Source organism: Lutra lutra, chromosome 7, assembly GCF_902655055.1.
Source record: "Lutra lutra chromosome 7, mLutLut1.2, whole genome shotgun sequence".
Classification (NCBI taxonomy): domain Eukaryota; kingdom Metazoa; phylum Chordata; class Mammalia; order Carnivora; family Mustelidae; genus Lutra; species Lutra lutra.
The window spans coordinates 28,801,336-28,825,755 of record NC_062284.1 but is presented as its reverse complement, the minus strand read 5'-3'; the positions used below and the strand labels follow the sequence as shown (position 1 = coordinate 28,825,755).

The window sequence follows — 24,420 nt, the reverse complement described above, 5'->3', positions numbered from 1 at the left end:
TATGTCCCTATTATTCTTTGAGCATTTCTATACTTTCTGGTGTAACAAACTGAGTCAGGCTCATTTGGTGCTTTCACTGTTTCCCTGTTTTTCTCACCTAATTGCGCAGGCTAGGGCCTTCAGTACAGTGTTGAATGAAAGTGGTGATGGTGGGCATCCTTGTCTCTGTCAACATTATATCATTAAATATGGTATTTGTTGTAGTTTGTGAAATTTTTATTACATGCTTTTTTTCATCTGTTGAGATGAGCATAAGGCTTTATTCCTTTATTCTGCTTATTTGGTAAATTACATTAACTGATTTAAAAATATTAAACCAGCCTTGCACTTGAAATAAACTCAACTTGTGATATCTTACCTGGATTCGATTTACAAATGTGTGTTTGTTTTTTTCACATTTTTACTCCTGAAATAGTTTGAACTGGTGGTTAACTTTGCTTATTTTATCCTCTTAGGTTCTGATACTAAGGTTATGTAGGTCTCATAAAATGAGCTGTGTTCCTTTTATTTTATTTTCTAGAAGAATTTGGTGTAATTTTTTGTTACTATGGTTTGGAGAATTCATCCGTGAAACCCATCTGGTTCTGAATTTTCTTTTTGTGGGATTCAGTTTCTTTAATAAATGTTCAGATTCCTTTTATGTCAAGATTTGGTAGATTATATTTTTTAAGTCAACAATATTTCAGTATCAATATTTCAATATCAAATATTATAAGTTGTATGTTAGTTATAATATCCTTTTATCTTTGTAAAGCCTGGAGGTTTTAGAATCTGTAGTGGTGTTCCTTTTTTATTCCTCATATTGGTTATTCTTTTGTTAGTGTTTTCAAATAACCCATTTTAGGTTTTGTTATTAGTTTTTTTTTTTTTTTTAAGATTTTATTTATTTATTTGAGAGAGAGACAGTGAGAGAGAGCATCAGCAAGGAGAAGGTCAGAGGGAGAAGCAGACTCCCCTTGGAGCTGGGAGCCCGATGCGGGACTCGATCCCGGAACTCCAGGATCATGACCTGAGCCGAAGGCAGTTGTCCAACCAGCTGAGCCACCCAGGCGTCCCAAGTTTTTCACTATCATATGTTTGTCTTGTATTTTATTGATTTTTGCTGCTTATTACTTCCTTCTTTTTTTGGAATTAATATGCTATTCTTTCTAGCTTCTTGAAATAGAGACTCTGATCATTGATTTTTAGCTTTTTGTCATTATGTCATTTTTATGGCTATACATTTTCCTTTAAGGATGGCTTTGGCTGCTGTATAAGTACTGATGTGTCATATTTTTATTATGATTCAGTTGAAAATATTTTAAAATTTCCGATATGACTTCTTTGATCTGTAAGTTATTTAGAAATGTAATGCTTAATTTTCAAACATACAAGGATTTTTCTGGTTATCTCTCTTAGGTACTTTCTATTCTTTGAAGTTTAGTGAGGCCTGCTTTATGACCCACGGTATCGACAGTCTGGAAAATAGCATACACTTGAAAAGAATGTATATTCTACCAGTGTTGAATGTTGGGTTCTGGATATGTCAAATATGTCAAGTTTGTTAATTATGTTGTTCAAGTCTTCTGTATTGTTACTTAACTGTTTTTGTCTACTTATTCTGCCAGCTTCTTAAAGAGGTATGTTAAAATCTTCCATGATGCTTTTTTCCTATTTCAGTTTTTCCTTAGATGTTATTAGATGCACATTTAGAATTATTATAATTCACTGGTTGATGAACCTTTTACACTTATGAAATACATTCTATCTCTAGCAGTAATCCTTGCCTTAAAGTCTGCTTTGTTCAATATTAATAAAGCTACTATTCTTTTTTTAAATTTAGTTTAATTCCAACATAGTTATTATATAGCATTATATTAGTTCCAGGTGCATAATATAGTGATTCAGCAATTCCATTTATTACTCAGTTTTTTCTTTTGTTTTTACCCATTTGTTTCATTTCTTAAATTCCAAATATGATGAAATCATATGGTATTTTCCTTCTCTACCTGACTTCTTTTTTAAAAAAAGGATTTTCTGTTTTAATTTACTTGAAAGAGGGAGAGCATGAGTGGGAGGTGACAATGGCTAGGAACACTGGCAGTCATAGTTTAATCCTGCCAGATATTGAAATGATTCAAAATTGGCTCTGTTTTTTTGTGAGGGCTTATCTATTTCTAGTTTACCCTTATTCTTGGGATGAAACTTCCAGGTTTCAACCTAATGCCTGGGTGGCCCTGGACAGATTTAGTTTCTGTACTTTTGCAAGTCTATCAAACCCTGCTCAATTTTTCTGTCTTGGCTGTATCTGTTGGAATTGCCAGGTGCCTCTGGGGCAAAAGCAGCCCTGATTGCTGGACTCACCTCTTTAAATTTCTTATGTTCCCTGATCTTGCCCTATAATTGCTTGCTTCCTTCACTTTTTTCTGGTGCTTTAAATAGATTTTTATTTTTTTTTATTTTTTTTTTTAAAGATTTTATTTATTTATTTGACAGAGAGAAATCACAAGTAGGCAGAGAGGCAGGCAGAGAGAGAGGAGGAAGCAGGCTTCCTGCTGAGCAGAAAGCCCGATGTGGGGCTCGAACCCAGGACCTGGGATCATGACCTGAGCCGAAGGCAGCGGCTTAACCCACTGAGCCACCCAGGCGCCCTTAAATAGATTTTTAAAACAAATTTTCTTTAGCTCTTACAGTTTTTCTCAAGTGCATGGTTGGTCTGAATTACCTAGCCCTTTATAAGCAGAAGGGAAGTTTATTATTCATATAATAGTTCAGTGCATGTATGCAGTATTCAGCCTTTCACATTGTAATTCAGGAACCAATTCTTTTTTTGTTTTTGTTTTTACTCATTTTCTAGAGAGTTCTGTGTTTGGATCCTCTGCATCTGGCCAGTATGGGAGAAAAGATAGAATATAAATGATGATGCATGAGATTTTCTTTATAAGCCAGGCCTGCAAATGGCTTATCTTATTTTTGCCTATATTTTAGAGTGCAGAATTTAGTCATATGGCCATCTAGCTGCAAGAGCCCAGTAAATATTATCTAGCTTTGTAGCAGGACAAAAATGGAGTGGTTTTGGTGAACAAATTATTGTCTCTGTCACAGAAGCTGTTAGAATAATATATGTTTGACATGATGATGGTTCAGATTAGGGTATTAGTGGATTTACAGTTTCAAAATATATTTAGGACATAGAATTAGTAAGATTCGGTATCTGTTCTAACAGAGATCTCAAAACAGAGTAGCTCATACAAGGTTGAAGTTTATTTTTGTCCTCTGTGATAGTCTGGACAGCCTTAGTTCATCTAGGACTTGACTTTACCTTTAGAAAGATGTCAAACATCAGTAAGATCTGACAAAGTTATTGTAGGTTACTGTACAGAATTCCACTCCACATCCTATGTTAGGGAAATTGTCCCAGTTACTCAGTTTCTCAGGTAAGTTTGTGGTTTGTTAAAAGTATGTATAAGTGCTCCCACTCTTAGAATTTTAATGTACTCCTGGTGTTCAGTGACTGGTAATTTTGTCTTTGAACTACTTAAAAATATGAAGAGCTTTATTAGTGGGAATTTAAAAGAAAGAGTCTTTGCTTAGTTATTTAGAAAGTTGAAAAACCATTTAAAAAAAAAAGGGAAATCAGTTTTATGAGCAAGTAGTATTATAGGTGTATTTTGAAGAACTGTGAGTAGTAGTAATTTTAATGGGGGTACAAACAAAAATTTAATAAATAGTGCTTGAAACCAGTTTGGGATTATGAACAAAGTTGCTTAAAGTAGAAATTATTTAGATTTTCTTAGCCTTAGCAAATAGGTCAAAAAAAATTTTTTTTTCCCAATCTAGGAGCAAGTCTCAGAAATTATGCACTTAAATCACAAATTCTTTAAGTGTTAAACATAAAAACTTTAACTTAAGACTGATAGTTATGCTTTTTATTGAAACGTTTAGTATTTGAACAAGCCTCTGCAAAATCTCCTTATGGCACTAGGTGGCACACTATGACTTTGGGATGCAAATAATGTATTTTGTTTAAGTCTCTTGGAAGAACCTAGATGAAAATTCTGTTTGAAATATCTGTAATGTTATAAAGTATTTCAGAGTCATTTATTGAATAGCAAACCCTGATGCTTAGATTAAAATGCTTAAACTATTGTATTTAATTTATTACTGACATCTTTATAACACCAGGGTTATTAAAAATGACTAGTATTTGTCAGTTTATTGAAAAGAGTTCAGTTAGAATATATTACAGAATGCACCTGTGATTTTATGGAAAAATGGTTTTCAGTCAGATACTGTAGTAAGGTGAATGTTACAACGTTTTTACATGTGAAGTATTAGAATTAAGAATTAAAGTCATGAGTTGGTGATAGCTTTTTCTTTGAATTTGTGTATGTGTATTGAATATAAAAGAACTAACTTTTGGGTGGCTGGATGGCTCAGTTGGTTAGATGTCTGCCTTTCAGCTCAGGTCATGATCTTAGGTCCTGGGATGGACTCCCATGTGGGGCTCCCTCCCCAGCAGGGACTCTGCTTCTCCCTCTGCTTCTCTCTCTGCACCCCATCCCCTGGCTTGTGCGCATGCATGCTCATGCTCTCTCTCTCTCTCAAATAAATAAAAATCTTTAAAAAAACCCGACTTTGCAAAATTTATGGTAGAATTGAAACGTTTATAGAAGCGAAGAATATTAGATTTCAAGTTTTCTGTTCTAGCATTATTATATCATTGCTATCTTGTGATCACTTTAGTTCCTAGAAAATCATCACTTTATGAGGACTCTGGAGTTAGAGAATAATGTATAGAATAATGAATTTTATAGATTTTATGTGATTGCATAATTATCTGAAATTATCTGAGAAGGAGCTGAAAAGGAGGCCACCTATTTAAACTTGTTCATCTGGCCTGTAAGGAATAGTGATACTTCTTGCTTAAAACAATGCTTTGGTAACTTAAATGATAGATGCTAACCTAAGTTAGAGCTAATAATCACTGGGAGATGTGTTTAATCTAAAAAAAGGAGATCTTATAGTGTTAACTTGATTGAAAAATATGGGAATAGAGGTGATTCAAGAATTTTGCACAGGGTGGAGCTGGAATAGTCGTCACAGATTAATGAGTTTCAGCATAAACTTATGAGTTAGGTAAGTAGATGCCCTGTGGCTATCCAGGATAAGGTCAGAGGAATGAAGGAATGTGGGGGCAGGTATTTATTTTAAAGATGTGAAAGTTAAGTTCTGGCTGCTTTCACACAAAAAAGTCATGATTGACTAGTTGTCACAGAAACTGTATGGCCTGCAAAGCCTAAAATAAAAAGTTATCTGGCCCTTTGTGGAAGCTTGCTGACCCATGCTCTAGAGTGTAGTGCCTTTTTTCCTTCTCTTCAAGTCATACTCCTTGCCAGTCAGTTACTCTGAGAATAATGTGTTGCTTTCTTTCACATATTCCCCAACAAACAAGCACTTAAAATCAACCAGTAAGTGAGGAGAACCGAAAACGGAACAGAAGGAGTAACATCTTACAAGGAAATAATGTAATCACATTGAAAGGGGTGAGGATGAGAAGAACCAACTTAAGTCATTTTGGGAAAAAAAATCCAGTACTTTGGATACTGTAATGCTAAAGATAAGAACTGTATAGAAATGTTATGATCTTGTTAATAAATGCTGTGGGTTAGCAATTGTGAAACTATGTATGTATTAGAACTGAACAGATAAGTAAATATATTTTAGGTAACGAGAACCGGGTTTCTGACTGGCAGAGAAAGAAATTACAAATAAGGGAAAGGCTAAAATGAACCTGTGTGTAGAACTGAAATCCGGGGGATCAGACCTGTTGCTGTGTAAGTGGTGGTGCTGAAATGTGTACAAGGCAGTATTGTGCTTCTTAGGGCACGTGTTCAAACCTTACATTGTATTTATTCTTGAAAGAATTTGTTTATTCTTAAAGTTGTAAAACTAGTCTTTTCAGAAATAAAAAGATCTGTGACTTAACTTTCTTTTCTCTGTTTAACTACCTTTTCAATCCTAAATTAGTTTTAAGTGTTGCCTTTGTGAGAAAATGTGAGAAACAATGAATTTGTCAGCCAAATATATTTTATATGTTGACTAATCTAATAATCTAATATATATTTTCTGTATATAGGCCTCATTCCAGCGCTCCAATAGTCATGACAAAGTTAGGAGAATAGTTGCAGAGGAGGGTCGTACAGCAAGAAACCTGATAGCTTGGAGTGTTCCTCTAGAAAGCAAAGATGATGATGGTATGTATTTTTAAACTGTTTCATTTTTGTTGTAAATTTAGGAGGGTATATTTAGTCTTAAACAGTAGATAGATCCAAAACTTTATGATTTAAACTGTTGGGCAAATTAGCATACATGAAATAAGAAATAACTTTTTTATTGCCTTTTTTTTTAAAGATTTTATTTATTTATTTGACAGAGAGAGAGATCACAAGTAGGCAGAGAGGCAGGCCAGAGAGAGAGAGAGAGGAGGAAGCAGGCTTCCCGCTGAGCAGAGAGCCCGATGCGGGGCTCGATCCCAGGACCCTGGGATCATGACCTGAGCCAAAGGCAGAGGCTTAACCCACTGAGCCACCCAGGCGCCCTTTTTTTACTGCTTTTTTAAAAAAGATTTTATTCATTTATTTATTAGAGAGAGGAAGCATGCATGAGTGGGGGAGGGAAAGAGGGAGAAGGAGAGTGAGAATCTCAAGTAGACCCCGTGTTGAGCGAGAAGGCCCCATATGGGTCTCGATCTCATGACCCTGAGATAATGACTTGAGCTGAAATCAAGAGTTGGATGATCAACTGACTGAGCCACTCGGGTGCCCCTTTATTGCCTTTTTTTCTTAGCTAATATACAAATGGTTTCATGAAAGTGTTAGTTTTGCTGTTTCACATAGGAACGAAGGTAGGTTTGTTATGATTGGCAAATTAGTTTTCTTTTTTAATTTATAGGAGATTGAGATTTTTTCTTTTATTAAATTCTAATAAAAATAAACAGGTTTGGGGTGCCTGGGTGGCTCAGTGGGTTAAGCCACTGCTTTCGGCTCAGGTCATGATCTCAGAGTCCTGGGATTGAGCCCCGCATCGGGCTCTCTGCTCAGCGGGAAGCCTGCTTCCTCCTCTCTCTCTGGCCTGCCTCTCTGCCTGCTTGTGATCTCTCTCTGTCAAATAAATAAATTTAAAAAAATAAAAAATAAACAGGTTTTAAAAAATTTATTATACTTACCACAATTAGTTACAGGTTAATGTTTTAGGAAAAAAAGAGTATATTTCTTGAGTTGTTATTATTTGAACTAGAAAAAATACCTTTTTAGTCCTTTTACTTTCATGGGTAGGATCATTGTGAGCACTGCCTAAATCCTGGGGACTAGAAGATTGGATGGGGAGATAGAAAACGGGAGGTTGGGGTATACCAAAGAGGATCTCGCTTTGAAATTTTCTGAGGATTTGTAGACTATTCCTCATATTGGGTTTGTGTGGTATCTTTTCATGCTTAGATTCAGTTATATATTTTTGGAGGGATTCTATAGAAATTATGTTGTTTCCTTTCCAGTGGGTCATAGGAGGCACATGATAGTGGTTTTGTTTCGTTACTAGTCATGTCAACATTAATCACTTGGCTAAGGTGATATCTCCTGAGTTTCTGCACTGGAAAGTAACTATTAACTTTATAATTAGTAGGTAATTTGTGGTAAGGTAGTTTGAGACTATGTAAATGTCCTGTTTCTCTTGAAGTAGTCTACTCACTACTTTTAGCTTCTGTTGATAATTCTTAGCTAATTAAGTTACTACTCTGATGGTTGCAAATGGTGATTTGCTGACCCCAGTGTTCTTTATTAGCTGACATTCTAATGTAAGAGAGAGCTTTCCCTTTTCCCTTTTGTAGTATATGTGTAACTTTGCATTTATTTAAGTTTGTATGGAGTCATGGTTCTTATTTAATGAGTTCTGATTTATCTATTTTGATGCTTAGTTCTAGGTTTGTCTTAGTTTTAGTTTTAGTTTAGTTTTGTTCAAACCTAGTCTTTAGTTCTAGGTTTGTCTAGATGAGTGGGAGACCTGTTAAGCTGACTCCTGTTTGCTTTTGACATATTCTTTGAGATCACCCTTACCCAGGGAGATGTTTCAAGCTATATAGGAGTTCATCCATGGTTTATTCTTTTAAATTTATTTTACTTTTACATATTTTTTACATTTTATTTTTTATACTTGTTATTTAAAAACTTATTTTTATTCTATATTTTTCTATACTTGTATCAATGATCCATTTGTAGTTTATTCTTATATATAGTGTGAGGTATGGATCTAATTTTATCTTTTTCCGTAGGGATTACAAGTTGCTCCAGCATCACTTACTGTAAAGTCTATCTTTGCCCCCCTTTTTTGAGATGTCACTGTATCATAAATTGAATTTCCTTATGTACTTACATTCTGTTTCACCGAGCTGTTCATCTGATTCATGTGTGAAAGACACGTTTTAATTATAGAGGCATTATAGTATATTAAAATATCTGCTTAGACCAGTCCTCCCTCGGTAGCTTTTCTTTGTCAATCTTCCAGATTTTTTTTTTTTTTTAAGATTTTATTTATTTACTTGTGAAAGAGAGAGATACCAGGAGAGAGCACAAGCAGGGGAGAGGGAGAAGCAGACTCCCTGCTGAGCAAGGAGCCCAGTGCAGGAAGGCAGGGCTCTAGGATCATGGTCCTGAGTAAAGGCAGATGCTTAACCAACTTAGCCACTCAGGCACCCCTTCCTAGGTATTTTTAAGGAGCCGTTACTTTGAATCAAAAACTACCAAATAGAGGGGGAAATTAAATTTGTCTTCTTAAATTTACCTCTGTACTAGCTGAAGTTTTCATAAGGAAGCTTACTCTTACTTTCATTTCTTTGGTAAAAACATATATCAACATTATTTACTATAAAAATAATAACATAGTGACTCTTAATCTCACAAAACAAACTGAGGGGGAGTTTTGATGGGGGAGGGGGGCTGGGAAAGCGGGGGTGGGGTTATGGACATTGGGGAGGGTATGTGCTATGGTGAGTGCTGTGAAATGTGTAAACCTGGCAATTCACAGACCTGTACCCCTGGGGATAAAAATATATTATGTGTTTAAAAAAAAACCAATAATATTTTTATTGAAAATAAATAACATAAAACCTAAACATTTCTTTTTTTTTTTTTAAGATTTTATTTATTTATTTGACACACAGAGAGGTCACAAGTAGGCAGAGAGGCAGGCAGAGAGGGAGAGGGAAGCAGGCGCCCCACTGAGCAGAGAGCCCAATGTGGGGCTCGATCCCAGGACCCCAGGATCATGACCCAAGCCAACAGCAGAGGATTAACCCGCTGAGCCACCCAGGTGCCCCAAACCTAAAAATTTCTTATGGTTGCTGTGTATGATTCATATTATTTTATGAAATTTTATTTTTTCACTTTGCATGGATTAATCAGAACAAAAAATAATCTGAGATTTATTAAAATTGCTTCTATTCAAGGAGGGAAAGAAAATTCAATAATGAATCACATATCTGTATATAACCTGATTTTGCATGTAAGTACATAAAATATTGGCCAATACAATTATAAAGCTTCATTTATGCTTGTTGCAAAAGAATAGAACTGTGAACCCATAGAATTAGAACTTTCTGAATATCTAAATGATGACAAAATAAGAATGTCAATTTCACAATTTCTGATAAGGATTATTTTATATTGTTAAAACTTTGCCAATAATAGGGAAGTCTTTATTTTGCTTTTTTTTAAAAAAAGCAACTTGTTCTTATTTATAGCTATAATACATACTCAGATATTTCTGAGAATAATCTTTCAATTTTTGTAAGTTTTCTTCTGTTGTTTTATTTCTGTTTTCTCTGATACTTGTTCTAAGCTGGTTATTCTACTGGATATTCTAAAAGTCCTGCTCATACATTGTTCTCTATAATCAAAGGATGGATAAAGGCTGTGTAGTTGAGTGTCGAGTTCTGCTTTCATCCCTGGTAGAACAGTTGAGGGAGGCCCACTTATGTGTGGGTAAATTGTTAGTAGGTGTTATGGCTCACTTCATTTGTACTGCTTCACAGGTCCTGGCCCAAAATTATTTTGCTGAAAGGAAAATTATTCTGTTGTACATTATAGATAGAATTTTATTTCTATTTTGAATTGCTCTCAAAAATAGAATGATTATGAAATAGTAGTTAGTATCTTTCTTATAAAAAAGAGCGGGTGAGAAAGATATATCTGATGGCAAAAATACAAAGAACTGAAAACTTCTCTTTTCAAATTAAACTGTGAATTTCATAAATCAGATAAGTTTGTCAAAACAAAATACTGAGTTTTTAAATGGTAAAAAATGTATTCTCAATTTTATTGTTAAAATAAAATTTGAATTCAAAGAGTATTTTCCAGAACTGTTTATGAGTTGAGAAGTATCAAGTAACTTGGCCTTGTTTTTAAATTATCAGAATATCTGACTTATTTAAGAGGTTGATTTTTTCCTGTTCTGAGAAAGCCATTCAATAAAATCAGTCCCTGGGAACATGGAAGTTTGTTTTTTTATTTTATCAGTAGTTCATATTGATCACATATAGATTGTACTGTTCTGTGATCTCTGGAAGGAGATTATGTATTAGTATGCCCAAATGACTTATATGGTTCAATTTTGTACTACCCATTAAAAAAAATTATTTATGTATTTAACAGAGAGGGAGATAGAGAGAAAGAGGGGAAGAGAGAGAATACAAACAGGGGGAGCAGGAGAGGGGGAGGGAGAAGCAGGCTCCCTGGTGAGCAGGGAGCCTGATGTGGGGCTTGATCCTGGGACCCTGGGATCATGACCTGAACTGAAGGCATTTGCTGAACCGACTGAGCCACCCATGCACCCCTGTACTACCCATTTTTTGACCTTTATATTTGTCTATTTTTGCCTTGAAGGGAAATCCAAATGTCAAACTGGTGGAAAATCAAAGAGGACAATTCAAGGAACTCATAAAAATATTAAACAGGTACAGCATATGCAACTTTCTACTTACTGACTTTTAATTTGAATGAGAAAATGTAATTTTTCAGGATTTGAGTAGTGTATATTTTGTTTTCATATAAAATTCCAGTGTAACATTCTTCACTTAACAAATGTGTATACAGTATCGTGTGCCTAGCTAGTACTAAATACTTTACAAATATTAATTTATTTGTTTCTTGTAACAGTCCCTTCAGCGTAGGCATTATTATTATCTAAATGATTATCTAAAAGTGAGGAGACACAGGTAGGGAGAGGTTATATAACTTGCTAGTGAGTGGCACAGCGAAGATTTGAATCCAGGTCATTAATTTCTGGTTTATGCTCTTAAGCCTTCTGCTACACATCCCATATTTGTAAATTCTTTTATGATTTTCTTTCTTGGTATAGTGATGTCTTTAGGTGGTAGAATAGTAAAAGTATTGTCTCTAAAAATTTCCAAATTGCTTTATTAAAATTTTGGAGAGCACAAGCCTATTTTAAAAGTGTTCTTTAGCACATTAATATTGGCTTTTTAATTTATAGTACTTTCTCTGAACTTTCCATATATATTATTTTGTTTTGATGTTATTAAATATATCAATATGATTATGCAGACCCAAAACTTCACATAAGGAAAACATGAATTTCTAATCAACATGTCATTGTGAGTTCATAAAATAATCCCCAACTCCTCACCTACAATGTTATCAATGATAAAAAATTTTTTTACATTAAAAAGATAAAAGAAATAAAACAAATACACTGACAGGTGAGTGGAATTAGGGACACAAACTTAATGGACAAGTTTTAAGGGATTAAGAAGGCTAAAATTCCCTGATTATGGTGGGGAAACAAATCCAGGCTCATGGTATAAAGTTTTGGGCTTATGCAGGGTTTGCACTAGGAGTAAAAAAAGCTATAGTCTGCCTGGGTTGTGCCCTATGAATTGATGTCTGAAGCAGTAAAAGGAAGTGGCCCATGGTTTATGACTGGTTCTTCTGCTAGTATTCTTGACAGGTGAGAGTGTTAAGTACCCAGTAAAAGACCTGCGGAGGTGGGACCACAGTGGGCTGGAGGATGGTCGCTGTAACAGTAGGATACATGGAATGAGGGTGAGCAAAGTGAAGAACTAAAATACAAGAAATTCAAATGCAAAGTAAAATATCAAAGCACGTGAGGAAAATAATGTTATAAAATATAGATAACACATTCTATGAGTGAGAGAATTTACTCTTGAGGTAATGAAAAAAGTCCATTTTCCTAAGGAAGACTTTCAAAAAAATGAGCTTAAGTTCCTCAAAGGAAAGAATAACTATAAACAAGAAGGAGAAATTCTGAAGTAAAATAGATGGATATTAATTTTGAACATTTATAGAAAAAAGTGAGCCAGTTAGAAATCTTATAAATGGAAGTATTGTCAATGAAATTTAAAAAACCCATAATTAATGGAATAAATGTTGTATGGGACAAAGAGAAAATTTGTGAATTGGAAGACACTACTGAGGAGAATTTAAAACATATTGCAGAGAACTAACAAGATGGAAAATAAGTAAGAGAATTTAAGATTGAGAAATTCTTGTATAGGCCATATAGGACTTTTAAAAATAGAGGGTAAATAATAGTGGGCATTGAATATTTGAAGAAATAATGTTGAAAAATTTTCTCACTTGAGTTCTGAAGAGCTTCAGAGCATGACCGTGGAACTGAGCAGGGTAAGTAAAAATAGATTTATATACCTAGCTACATTCTAAAGAGTCTGAAGAATGTTAAGATTACGGAAAAAAATCTTCAAAAAATACCAAGAAGTAAACAAAACCACAGAGGAATGATATATTAATACCCTTGTTATAAACAAAAGGATAATGAAGCAATATATTCGAAGTTATAAGACAAAATTACTTTATTTTATTTTTTTTTTTTTAAGATTTTATTTATTTATTTGACAGAGAGAAATCACAAGTAGGCAGAGAGGCAGGCAGAGAGAGAGGAGGAAGCAGGCTCCCCGCTGAGCAGAAAGCCCGATGTGGGGCTCGAACCCAGGACCTGGGATCATGACCTGAGCCGAAGGCAGCGGCCCAACCCACTGAGCCACCCAGGCGCCCCAAGACAAAATTACTTTAAAAAATGCTTTTTAAATTTTATTTATTTAAGAGTGAGAGAGCACAGAGGGAGAGGGAGAAGCAGACTCCCTGCTGAGCAGGGAGCCCGATGTGGGGCTCAATTCCAGGGCCCTGAGATCATGGCCTGAGCTGAAGGCAGCTGCATAACCGACTGAGCCACCCAGGCGACCTGACAAAATTACTTTTAACTCATAATTCTGTGCCCAGCCAAGTGCAAGAATGAAATATAACTATTTTTAGTTATTTTAGACAAAAACTAAGTGTTTGCCACCCACTGACCCTCAATGAAGGAACTACTAAAGATGAACTTCAGCAGGAAGAAAAGGTAACCCGGGGGAAGGAACTTGTTAAAAAGGTATCTGTAGCATGTGATATGATGAGCACTGGGTGTTATATGCAACTGATAAATTATTGAACACTATATCTGAAACTAATAATATACTATATGTTGGCTAATTGAACTTAAATTAAAATAGATATCTGTAAAATGTGTTTGTAAATCTCATTACCTGTTGATGGTTTGAAAAAAAAAACACATGATTAGATTTAGAAAAGTGGAACTATAGTTTTAGACAATATTAACATGAAGACTGGATTGTAGGGATTTTGGAAGGGAGTTAGAGTAATAAAATTCTTGTCTTATTTGGGAAGAAGTTTTTGTTAGGAAAATATGAATATAAGTGTGTATGATAAAAATTTAAGGCTATCAACTAAAAGCAGCCATGATTTCCAAATAGAGGAATATTAGCAAATTGTATCTCACAATATTTGAAAAGAATGATACACCATGACCAAGTATATAAATTTAATTTTACGTAATTTATCCATGAGTTGTGCTTTTTATCTATGAAAGCCTCTCTTATTTTAAGATTATAAAAATGTCCTTCTAGATAGTTTTAAATTTTTGTTTTCATATTTGGTCTTTAGTCCATCAACAGAGTAAAAGAAAAATCACATTATCACTTCAATAGGTTCAGTAAAAGCATTTGACAAAACTTGACACCCATTTATGATGCAAACTATCAATAAACTACGAGTAGAGGGAATCTTCCTCAACTTGATTAAAAAAATGTACAAAAAACCCTACAGCTACTGTGGTACTTAATGGTGAGAAACGAGAAGCTTTCCCCCTAAGATCAGTTATAAGGCAAGGATGCCCCTATCATGACTGTTTTTCAACATTGTAATGGAAGTTCTAGCTAATGCAAAGACAAGAAAAGGAAGGAAAAGGTATATAGATCAGAAAGGAAGGAATAAAACTGTCTTTGTTTGCAGATATGATTATATAAGAAATCTGAAAGAATCAACAAAAAACTGCTGGAAATAATAATCTGTTATAGCACGTTGCAGGGTACAAGATTAATACACAGAAGTCAGTGGCTTTCCTGTATATCAGTGCTTAGCAAGTGGAACTCAAAATTAAAAACACAATATGATTTACATTACTACTCCCTTGAATTAAATACCTAGATATAAATCTAACAATGTATGTGCAAAGATCTATATGAGAAAAACTATAAGACTCTGATGAAAGAAATCAAAGAACTAAATAAATGTAAGGGCGTTCCATGTTCATGTAGGAAAACTGAATATTGTCAAGATGTCCTTTCTTCCCAGCTTGATGTGTAGATTCAATACAATTCTGACAAGTTATTGTATAGCTATTGACTGATTCTAAACTATATGGAGAGGCAGAAGACCCAGAATAGCCAATGAAATATTGAAGAACAAAGTTGGAGGACTGATGCTAGCCAACTTTTAGACTTACTGTAAAGCTATAGTAATTATGGCAATGTGGTATTGGCAGAACAATAGATAAATAGATGAATGAAGAGAGTAGAAAGTCTAGAAATAGATCCACATAAATAATCAACTACTCTGACAGAGGAGCAAAGGCAATACAATGGAGCAAAGGTAATTTTTTCAACAAATTGTGTTGGAACAACTGGACATCCCATATACCAAAAAAATGAATTTAGACAGATACCGTACACCCTTCCCAAAATTAAACTCAAAAGTGGATCGTAGACTTAAATGTGAAAGCAAAAACTCTGACATTTCTGATGATAACATAGAAAACCTAAATGACCTTGGGTATGGTGATGACTTTTTAGATATAATACGAAAGTAGTGATCCATGGAAGAAATCATTGGTAAGTTAGATTTCATTAAAATTAAAAACTCTGCTTTACAAAAGATGGTATCAAAAGAATGAGAAGACAGGCCACAGACTGGGAGAAAATACTTGCAAAAGACATACCTGATGAGGGATTGTTATCCAAAATATACAAAGAACTCTTAAAATTCAACAATAAGTTACAGTGTTATGTTAGTTTTAGGTATACTATATAGTGATTTGATACTGTATGTTAACTGTACTAGAATTAAAATAATAATAAAAAAACAAGCAACCTGATTAAAAAACAGGCCAAAGTCCTTAACCGATGCCTCACTAGAGAGGATAGATAGATGGCAAATAAACATATGAAAAGATGCTCCATATCATATGGCATCAGAAATGCAAATTAAAGTAACAATGAGATATTACTACATATTCATAAGAATAGCCAAAATTAGGAATACTGACAACACCAATTGCTGGTAAGGATGTGAAGCCACGGGAACTCTAATTCATTGCTGGTGAGAATGCACAATGGTACAGCCACTTGGCAGTTTATAAATTGCCAGTTTATAGAGTCTTATAAAACTAAACATATGCTTACCATATAATCCAGCAGTCGTCTACGGCCATACCACCCTGAACGTGCCCGATCTCGTCTGATCTCGGAAGCTAAGCGGGGTCGGGCCTGGTTAGTACTTGGATGGGAGACCATATAATCCAGCAGTCATGCTCCTTGGTATTTACACAAAGGAGTTGAAAACTTACATCCTCACGAAAACCTGCACATGGATATTTATAGCTGCTTTATTCATAATTGTCAAAACTTGGAAGCAACCAAGATGTCCTTCAGTAGGTGAATATGATACATAAACTGCAGTACATCCAGACAATGGACTGTTCTTCATTGCTAAAAAGAAATGAGCTATCAAGCTATAAAAAAACATAGAGAAACCTTAAATGCATTATATTAAGTGAAGAAAGCCAACCTCAAAATGCTATATACTGTTTCCAAATATACAGCATTCTGGAAAGGCAAAACTATGGAGACAATAAAAAGGTCAGTGGTGCCAGAGGGTCGGAGGTAGGGGTAGGGAGAGGGAAATAGGCAGAGCACAGAAGATTCTTAGTACAATGACAATACTATGTGTGATACTGTAATGATGGATACGTGTCATTATACATTTGTCCAAACCCATAAAATGAACAACACCAAGAGTAAACTGTAAGGTAAACTCTGAACTTTGGATGATTATGATGTGTCAGTGTTGGTACGTCAAGAAAATGCATGTTTGACTTTATGTGCCCATGCATTTTTCTGCAATAGGTCCATAAACATTTTTAGATTCTCAGAGGAGTCAGTGAGCCCTTCTGACAGAGACGAGTCAGAAATCTCAATTTCTTCCTTCCACTTTCCCTTTACTTTTTCTCTTTCTCTCAAAAGTCATTGATTAAAACAATATAACATCATGGAATTCAGTTGTGTCTAATTTTCCCCACAAATTTAGATTGCTTTGTCTTCTTTAGTATCTTGGAAGTAGTAGTAAGCTGTATTATAGGATAGTTACCTGATTTTTGGCTTTATCACTTAGTGTGAGACCTGGGGCTCATTACTTAATTTAGCTAAGCCTCAGTTTTCTGTCCTGTAAAAAGGAGATGCTAATGTTACCTATGATACAAAATTGCTTCAAAGTTTAAATCAAGTACAGCTGTATGGAAAACACTTAGCACATGGCACCTGGCAAGTGTGCCATGCATGTGAGATGCTGCTGCAATTACTATTATCACTGCTATTGTTTTTATCAGTGGTAAGAGCCCTATACTTTGGAACTCTATACTGACTTAACCTCTACAATTTGATTTGCCAGTCTACTCTTTCACAGATTTGACAATTTTGCCATTAGTTTATTCACATTTTTTTCCTGAGCATATTTCTTCTCTTTATCTTTCCCACTATAATCATACCTAATATTATTTGGGTACTAATTGTGTGCTTGGTGCTATGTAAAATGCTTTATGAACATGGGAAAAGTTGAAAGACTAGGTTCTAGTCCCAGTTCCACCACTCAACCTTTTGACTTGCAAAGAAATTCATTCTTTCTGAGCCTCAGTTTTGTTATTTACAAATGGGAATAATAATATTTGTCCTGTTTTCAGTTTGTTGTAATGATTAAATGAGATAATGTATTCAGAATTCCTTCATAAAATATGAGTAAGCATGCAAGTATAAAGTGCTATCATTTTGGCAAAGTTAAGTATCAAATTTGTGTAGCACATTGCCTTTCAGATGGAATTATGTAACTGTAGTTTTTGTCTTACTGGCATCTTTCTTTGTAAAAGCTTCACCTAGAGCAATCACAGAGAATAGAAACATTTTAACCTGGATGCAGTGGTGCCTATTTTACATTGTAAGAAAGGTTGGTAAAAATATTTGATGCATGATAAGGTAAATACGTAGGTGGGTGAAACTGAGTGAGAGTACTTTAAGAATTCCATAAGATTAGAGGCTAAATTCACGGGAAGTTACTAGCCCTTTGCTGATCATGAAGAAGGTAAAATTGGGAAACTTCTCAAGTTAATTTTAACTTTGGATGGTGTACAGCAAGAGAAATGAGATAGTCTGGAATATCTGGCCAAGCACTGGCAGCACAGGCCTGAGGCGGTATACTGGTAAGCCGCCAGTGTTATTGTAGAGCTCTAATGGGAAGATGGTCTTCTGTGGCTAGATGATCTTTGACAAATGAGTTATTAGCCTTGGAGCCTGTTTTCTAAACTGTAAAGTGGAGCTAATAATACCTACTTTAAAGTTTGTGTGAAGGAGCTTAGAAATTATGTGAAGTTGATTTATGTTCTATAATCCTGTATAAATGGTCAGTTGTCAGAGTTATCAGGAGAGTGGACAGAATTAAGCTTTACTTCAGGACAGATGCTGGCTGAATGGGATTTTGAATTTGGTTTAATGCAAGGAGGGGATATTTGCCATTATAATAAAATTATTTATACTAGGGCTGTAAAGAACTTGGAGAGCAATTGAGGCAATGGTTTTATGGATTGTTGACATTACTTTAAATTTTATTGCTTGAGTATTGAGAATTTGTGCCTGGACCATGGCTATCCTATAAAATATTTGCTAATTTTCATTTGTGAAATCTGGCAACTCTGTCTGGATGGGGGACTGTGGAGGGAGGACAAGTAACTCCATTTTAGCCTCTCTAGCGTGTATGTCCCTGTGTATACATGTGTTATGTGTGCTTCCTTTTTGGTGATATACATTCAATATAAATCAACAATTGGCTATAAAAGATAGATGAAGTTTAGGAATCACTTATATTGAAGGCCAAAGCCTAAAACAAAGCAGGAGGACATTAGCCTGTATTCAGATACTCTCCACTCTGGGGCTCTCCTGTGAAAAAGAAAAACAAGCAAACAGGAATGATACACACACATACAAAACAACCCAAAGAAACCTGGGATTGTTTGTTGCTCTAATTGTAGTAGAGGGTTAGTATTTATTTATTCTTTAGCTTAAGTAGCCAAAGAGAGATAAGCAACTCTTTTGGACTTCTAGTCAGAAGCTTCAGGTTTGCATTTTGAATTTCAGTCTTTATGTAAACTACATGCTTTTTGGTGGAATGATTCTGTGGTACAATCTGTAAAACTATAGAATGTAATCTTTATTTTCAAAGTTTGCCTGTGCAACTGAGGAAAGAGTGGGTCCTTTAGTGTTTCTTTTTTGACTAAGGGTCTGTTCACTGTTGAAGCCATGCTAATCTTCAGGAAGACATGTCTGAACTAAAAAAATGACCTTACAAACCTGCTTTTAAGATGAGAAGCTTTGTTTTGATAAATTCAGTGTGATGTAAGTTAAAAAGAAGAATGTCCATTTTTAAGTATTTACTTTGAAAAATGTGTTTTATACAAAGATCAAATCCCTGGAGGCTTTTAAGAAATATTTTTTTATGTTTTGTTTTATTTCACCAGAATGCTGCGGTAGACTGTAAAATAACATCATCTACAACTGGAGATAAACACTTTGATAAAAGTCCCACTAAAACAAGGCATCCTCGGAAAATTGACCTAAGAGCTAGATACTGGGCATTTCTTTTTGACAATCTTCGTCGAGCAGTAGATGAAATCTATGAAACTTGTGAATCAGATCAGAGTGTGGTAGAATGTAAGGTAAGGTTTGCTTTGAGACTTTGTAATCCATTTGAAGCTAAATTCTCCAATTTTTATTAACCTGACCATATCATTTAACTCAATATGTAATACTATATTATTCAGTGTAGTCACAATGCTGTGCATTAGATCCCTAGAACTTACTCATCTTACAACTGAAAGTTTGTACCCTTTGACCAACATCTATTTTCCCCATTCCTTGCAACCACTGTTCTACCCTCCTTCTATGAGTGCTTCAGGTTTTTTTGGTTTTGATTTTTTGAGTACTCTTGCGTTTTGCGTTATCTAATTATGTAATGTTCTGTGTAAGATTTGGTAGAAAGCAAGATTTGGTACATAGTCCTGGGCAAGAAATCATAAAAGACGGATATGCACACACATAACCATGACACACAAAATTATTTTAAAGATCTCTCTTATCTGCATTGTCCAGTACTGTAGGTGGCACTAGTGAGATTTTCACATTCTTTGGTTTCATGTTTAATGTCTTTAATTGGACATTGCTTCCTTTCTGCTGAGATACTTATCATTCTTCTAATTCACTCTGGTTAGGGAAAAGTGAGATTGATGTCTAACCATAAACAATCCTGGGTGGGATTGGGATGTCATTGTAAGGTGTATTTTCTAATTTCATATAACCTTGTGTTTGTAATAGGATATTAGATACATAGTGCATCTGTCTGTGAAAATTCACTAAAAAGCCCAGTCTTTTAGAAAATAGAAACTATATACTATATTACTTTATGCTGAATGAAATTATTTTGATAAAAACTAGAGTGATTTACCATCATAGACATATTACACAGTTAGCTTGTGTTTCTACAGTGAACAGGATTGAAAACCCTGGCATTCATTATTTAACCTATGAAATATATGAAGGGTCAAAGAAAAGTTACATGTTGAAACAGCAGCTGTGTTTCCTCCAAAATTGGAAACAGCTTAGAATAGCCTAAAAATATGGTTCATCAGATGCAGGTTTCAGAATGAACAGTAATTGAAATCCTCCAAATTTAGTTTGGTTGTCACAAGTAATATTGAAAACTAGGGTGGCAATCCTTATATCAGACAAATTAGATTTTAAACCAAAGACCAATAGGAGATGAGGAAGGACACTATTATATAATTAAAGGGTCTATCCAACAAGAAGATCTAACAGTTGTAAATATTTATGCCCCTAACATAGGAGCAGTGAATTATATAAACCAATTAATGACATAATTAAGCACATCGATAATGATACAATTATAGTAGGGGACTTTAACATACCACTTAGTGCAGTAGATAGATCATCTAAGCAGATGATCACCAAGGTAACAAGGGCTTTGAATGACACACTGGACCAGATGGACTTCACAGATACATTCAGAGCATTCCATCCTAAAGTAACAGAATACACATTCTTCTTGAGTGCACATGGAACATTGTCCAGAATAGATCACATACTACATCGCAAATCAGGTCTCAACTGGTACCAAAAGATTGGGATCATTCCCCACATATTTTCAGACCACAAAGCTTTGAAACTGGAACTCAGTCACAAGAGGAATTTTGGAAATAACTCAAATATATGGAGGCTAAAGAGCATCCTACTAAAGAATGAATGGATCAAGCAGGAAATTAAAGAAGAATTTAAAAAGTTCATGGAAACAAATGAAAATGAAAACACAACTGTTCAAAACCTTTGGGATGCAGCAAAGGTGGTCCTAAGAGGGAAGTATATTGCAATACAAGAAACAAAGAAGGTCTCAAATACACAAAATAACCTAATCCTTAAATGGAGAATGAACAGCAAATGAAGTCTAAACCCAGCAGGAGAAGAGAAATAATAAAGATTAGAGCAGAAAATAATGAAATAGAAACCAAAAGAATAGTAGAACAGATCAACAAAACTAGGAACTTGTTCTTTGAAAGAACAAACAAGATTGATAAACCCCTAGCTAGACTTATCAAAAAGAAAAGAGAAAGGAACCAAATAAATAAAATCATGAATGAAAGAGGAGAGATTGCAGCAAATACTGTAGAAATACAAACAATTACAAGAACATATTATGAGGGGTGCCTGGGTGGCTCAGTGGGTTAAACCTCTGCCTTCAGCTCAGGTCATGATCTCAGGGTCCTGGGATTGAGCCCCGCATTGGTCTCTCTGCTCGGTGGGGAGCCTGCTTTCCCCTCTCCCTCTCTTCCTGCCTCTCTGCCTACTTGTGATCTTTCTGTCAAATAAATGAATAAAATCTTAAAAAAAATTATGAACAATTATATGCCAAAAAAGGCATATAGGCAATCTGGAAGAAATGGATGCATTCCTAGAAATTTATAAACTACCAAAACTGAACCAGGAAGAAATGCAACACCTGAACAGACCCATAACCACCAAGGAAATTGAAGCAGTAGTCAAAAATCTCCCAATAAAGAGTGCAGAGCTGGATGGCTTCCCAGGAAAATTCTACCAAACATTAAAAGAAGAATTAATACTTATTCTGAAGCTGTTTCAAAAACTAGAGATGGAAGGAAAACTTCCAGACTCGTTCTGTGTGGCCAGCATTACCTTGATCCCAAAGCCAGAGAAAGACCTGACCAAAAAGAATTATAAACCAATATCCCTGATGAACATGGATGCAAAAAATTCTCACCAGGATTCTAGCCAATAGGATCCAACAGTACATTAAAAGGAGTATTCACCACGACCAACTGGGATTTATTACTGGGGTGCAAGTGTGGTTCAACATCTGCAAATCAATCAGTGTGATACACTAAATAAAAGGACAAGAACCATATGATCCTCTCAATAGATATAGAAAAAGAATTTGACAAAGTACAGCATCCTTTCTTGATTAAAACTCTTCACAATGTAGAGACAGAGGGAATATACCTCAACGTTGCAAAGGCCATATTATTAAAAGCCCACAGCAAATATCATACTCAAAGGGGAAAAACTAAGAGCTTTTCCCCTGAGGTCAAGAACCCAGCAGGGATTTCCACTATGACCACTGTTGTTCAACGTAGTACTAGAAGTCCTAGCCCCAGCAATCAGACAACAAAAAGAAATAAAACACATCCAAATCAGCAAAGAAGTCGTCAAACTCTTACTCTTTGCAGATGACGTGATAATCTGTTGAAAACCTGAAAGACTCAATCCCCAAATTGCTAGAACTCATACAGGAATTCAGCAACCTGGCAGGATATAAAATAAATGCACAGAAATCAGTTGCATTCCTTTACACTAACAATGAGACAGAAGAAAGAGAAGTTAAATGATCCCATTTACAATTTCACCTAAAACCATAACATGCCTAGGAATAAACCTAACCAGAGAGGCAAAGGATCTGTACTCAGGAAACTATGGAACACTCGTGAAAGACATTGAGGAAGACACAAAAAAAGGAAAAACGTGCCATGCTCATGGACAAAAGAACAAATATTGTGAAAATGTCTGTGCTACCTAGAGCAGTATATGTATTCAATCCCTATCAAAATACTGTCAACTTTTTTTTTCCCACAGAGCTGGAACAAATAATCCTAAAAGAACCCAAGTAGCCAAAGCAATCCTGAAAAAGAAAACCAAAGCTGGTGGCATCACAATTCCAGACTTCAAGCTCTATTACAAAGCTGTAATCATCAAACTAGTATGGTACTGACACAAACACAGATGCATAGATCAATGGAACAGAATAGAGAACCCAGAAATGGACCCTCAACTCTATGATCAGGTAATCTTGGACAAATCAAGAAGGAATATCCAATGGAGAAAAGACAGTCTCTTCAACAAATGGTGTTGGGAAAATTGGACAGCCACATACAAAAGAATGAAACTGGACCATTTCCTTACACCGTACACAAAAATAGACTAAAAAATGGAGGATGAAAGACCTAAATGTGAGAAAGGAATCCATCAGAATCCTAGAGAAGACATGCAGCAACCTCTTTGACCTTGGCCACAGCAACTTCTTGTTAGACAAGTGTCCAAAGGCAAGGGAAAAAGGCCATGAACTATTGGGACTTCATCAAGATAAAAAGCTTTTGCACAGCAAAGGAAACAGTTGACAAAACCAAAAGATAACCAACAGAACGGGAGAAGATATTTGCAAATGACCTATCAGATAAAGGGCTCATATCCAAAAATCTGTAAAGAAGTTACTGAACTCAACACCCCCCAAAACAAATAATCAAGAAATGGGCAGAAGGCATGAACAGATGTTTCTCCAAGGAAGACATATGAATGACCAACAGACACATGAAAAATGCTCTCTACCACTTGGCATCAGGAAAATACAAATCAAAATCACAGTGAGATACCACCTCACACCAGTCAGAATAGCTAAAGTTAACAGTTCAGGAAATAACAAATGTCGGTGAGGATGGAGAGAAAGGGGAACCCTCTTATAGTGTTGGTGGGAATGCAAGCTGGTGCAGGCATCCTGGAAAACAGTATGGAGGTTTCTCAAAAAGTTGAAAATAGAGCTACCTTAATTGCACTACTGGGTATTTACCCCAAAGATATGAATGTAGTGATTCGAAGGGGTACCTGAACAACAATGTTTATAGCAGGAATATCCACAGTAGCCAAACTATGGAAAGAGCCCGGATGTCCATTGACAGATGAATGGATAAAGAAGATGGTGTGTGTGTGTGTGTGTGTGTGTGTGTATACATATATATATATATATATATATATATATATATATGTATGTATATATATACTGTATATGTGTACACACACACACACACACACACACAATGGAATACTACTCAGTCATCAAAAAAAAGAAATCATGGGGCGCCTGGGTGGCTTAGTCAGTTGAACATCTCCCTTTGGCTCGGGTCATGGTCCCAGGGTCCTGGGATTGAGCCCCACATCAGCAGGGAATCTCCTTTTGCCTCTCTGCCTGCTGCTCCCCTTGCTTGTGCTTTCTCTCTCTGTGAAATAAATAAATAAAATCTAAAAAAAAATCATGCCATTTGCAACAATGTGCATGGAACTAGAGGATATTATGCTAAGTGAAATAAGTCAATCAGAGTAAG

The 24,420-nt window shown here is 35.3% G+C and overlaps 1 protein-coding gene across 1 annotated transcript in view; it reads left to right on the top strand.

The window, feature by feature from the left end:
* SCAPER (S-phase cyclin A associated protein in the ER) overlaps positions 1–24,420 on the top strand; it is a 478,259-nt gene that overhangs the window by 19,444 nt on the left and 434,395 nt on the right. Inside the window, 3 exon segments of the mRNA XM_047736200.1 lie at positions 6,119–6,236; positions 10,917–10,987; positions 19,204–19,401. Of these exon segments, the coding sequence (XP_047592156.1) occupies positions 6,119–6,236; positions 10,917–10,987; positions 19,204–19,401 (387 nt within the window).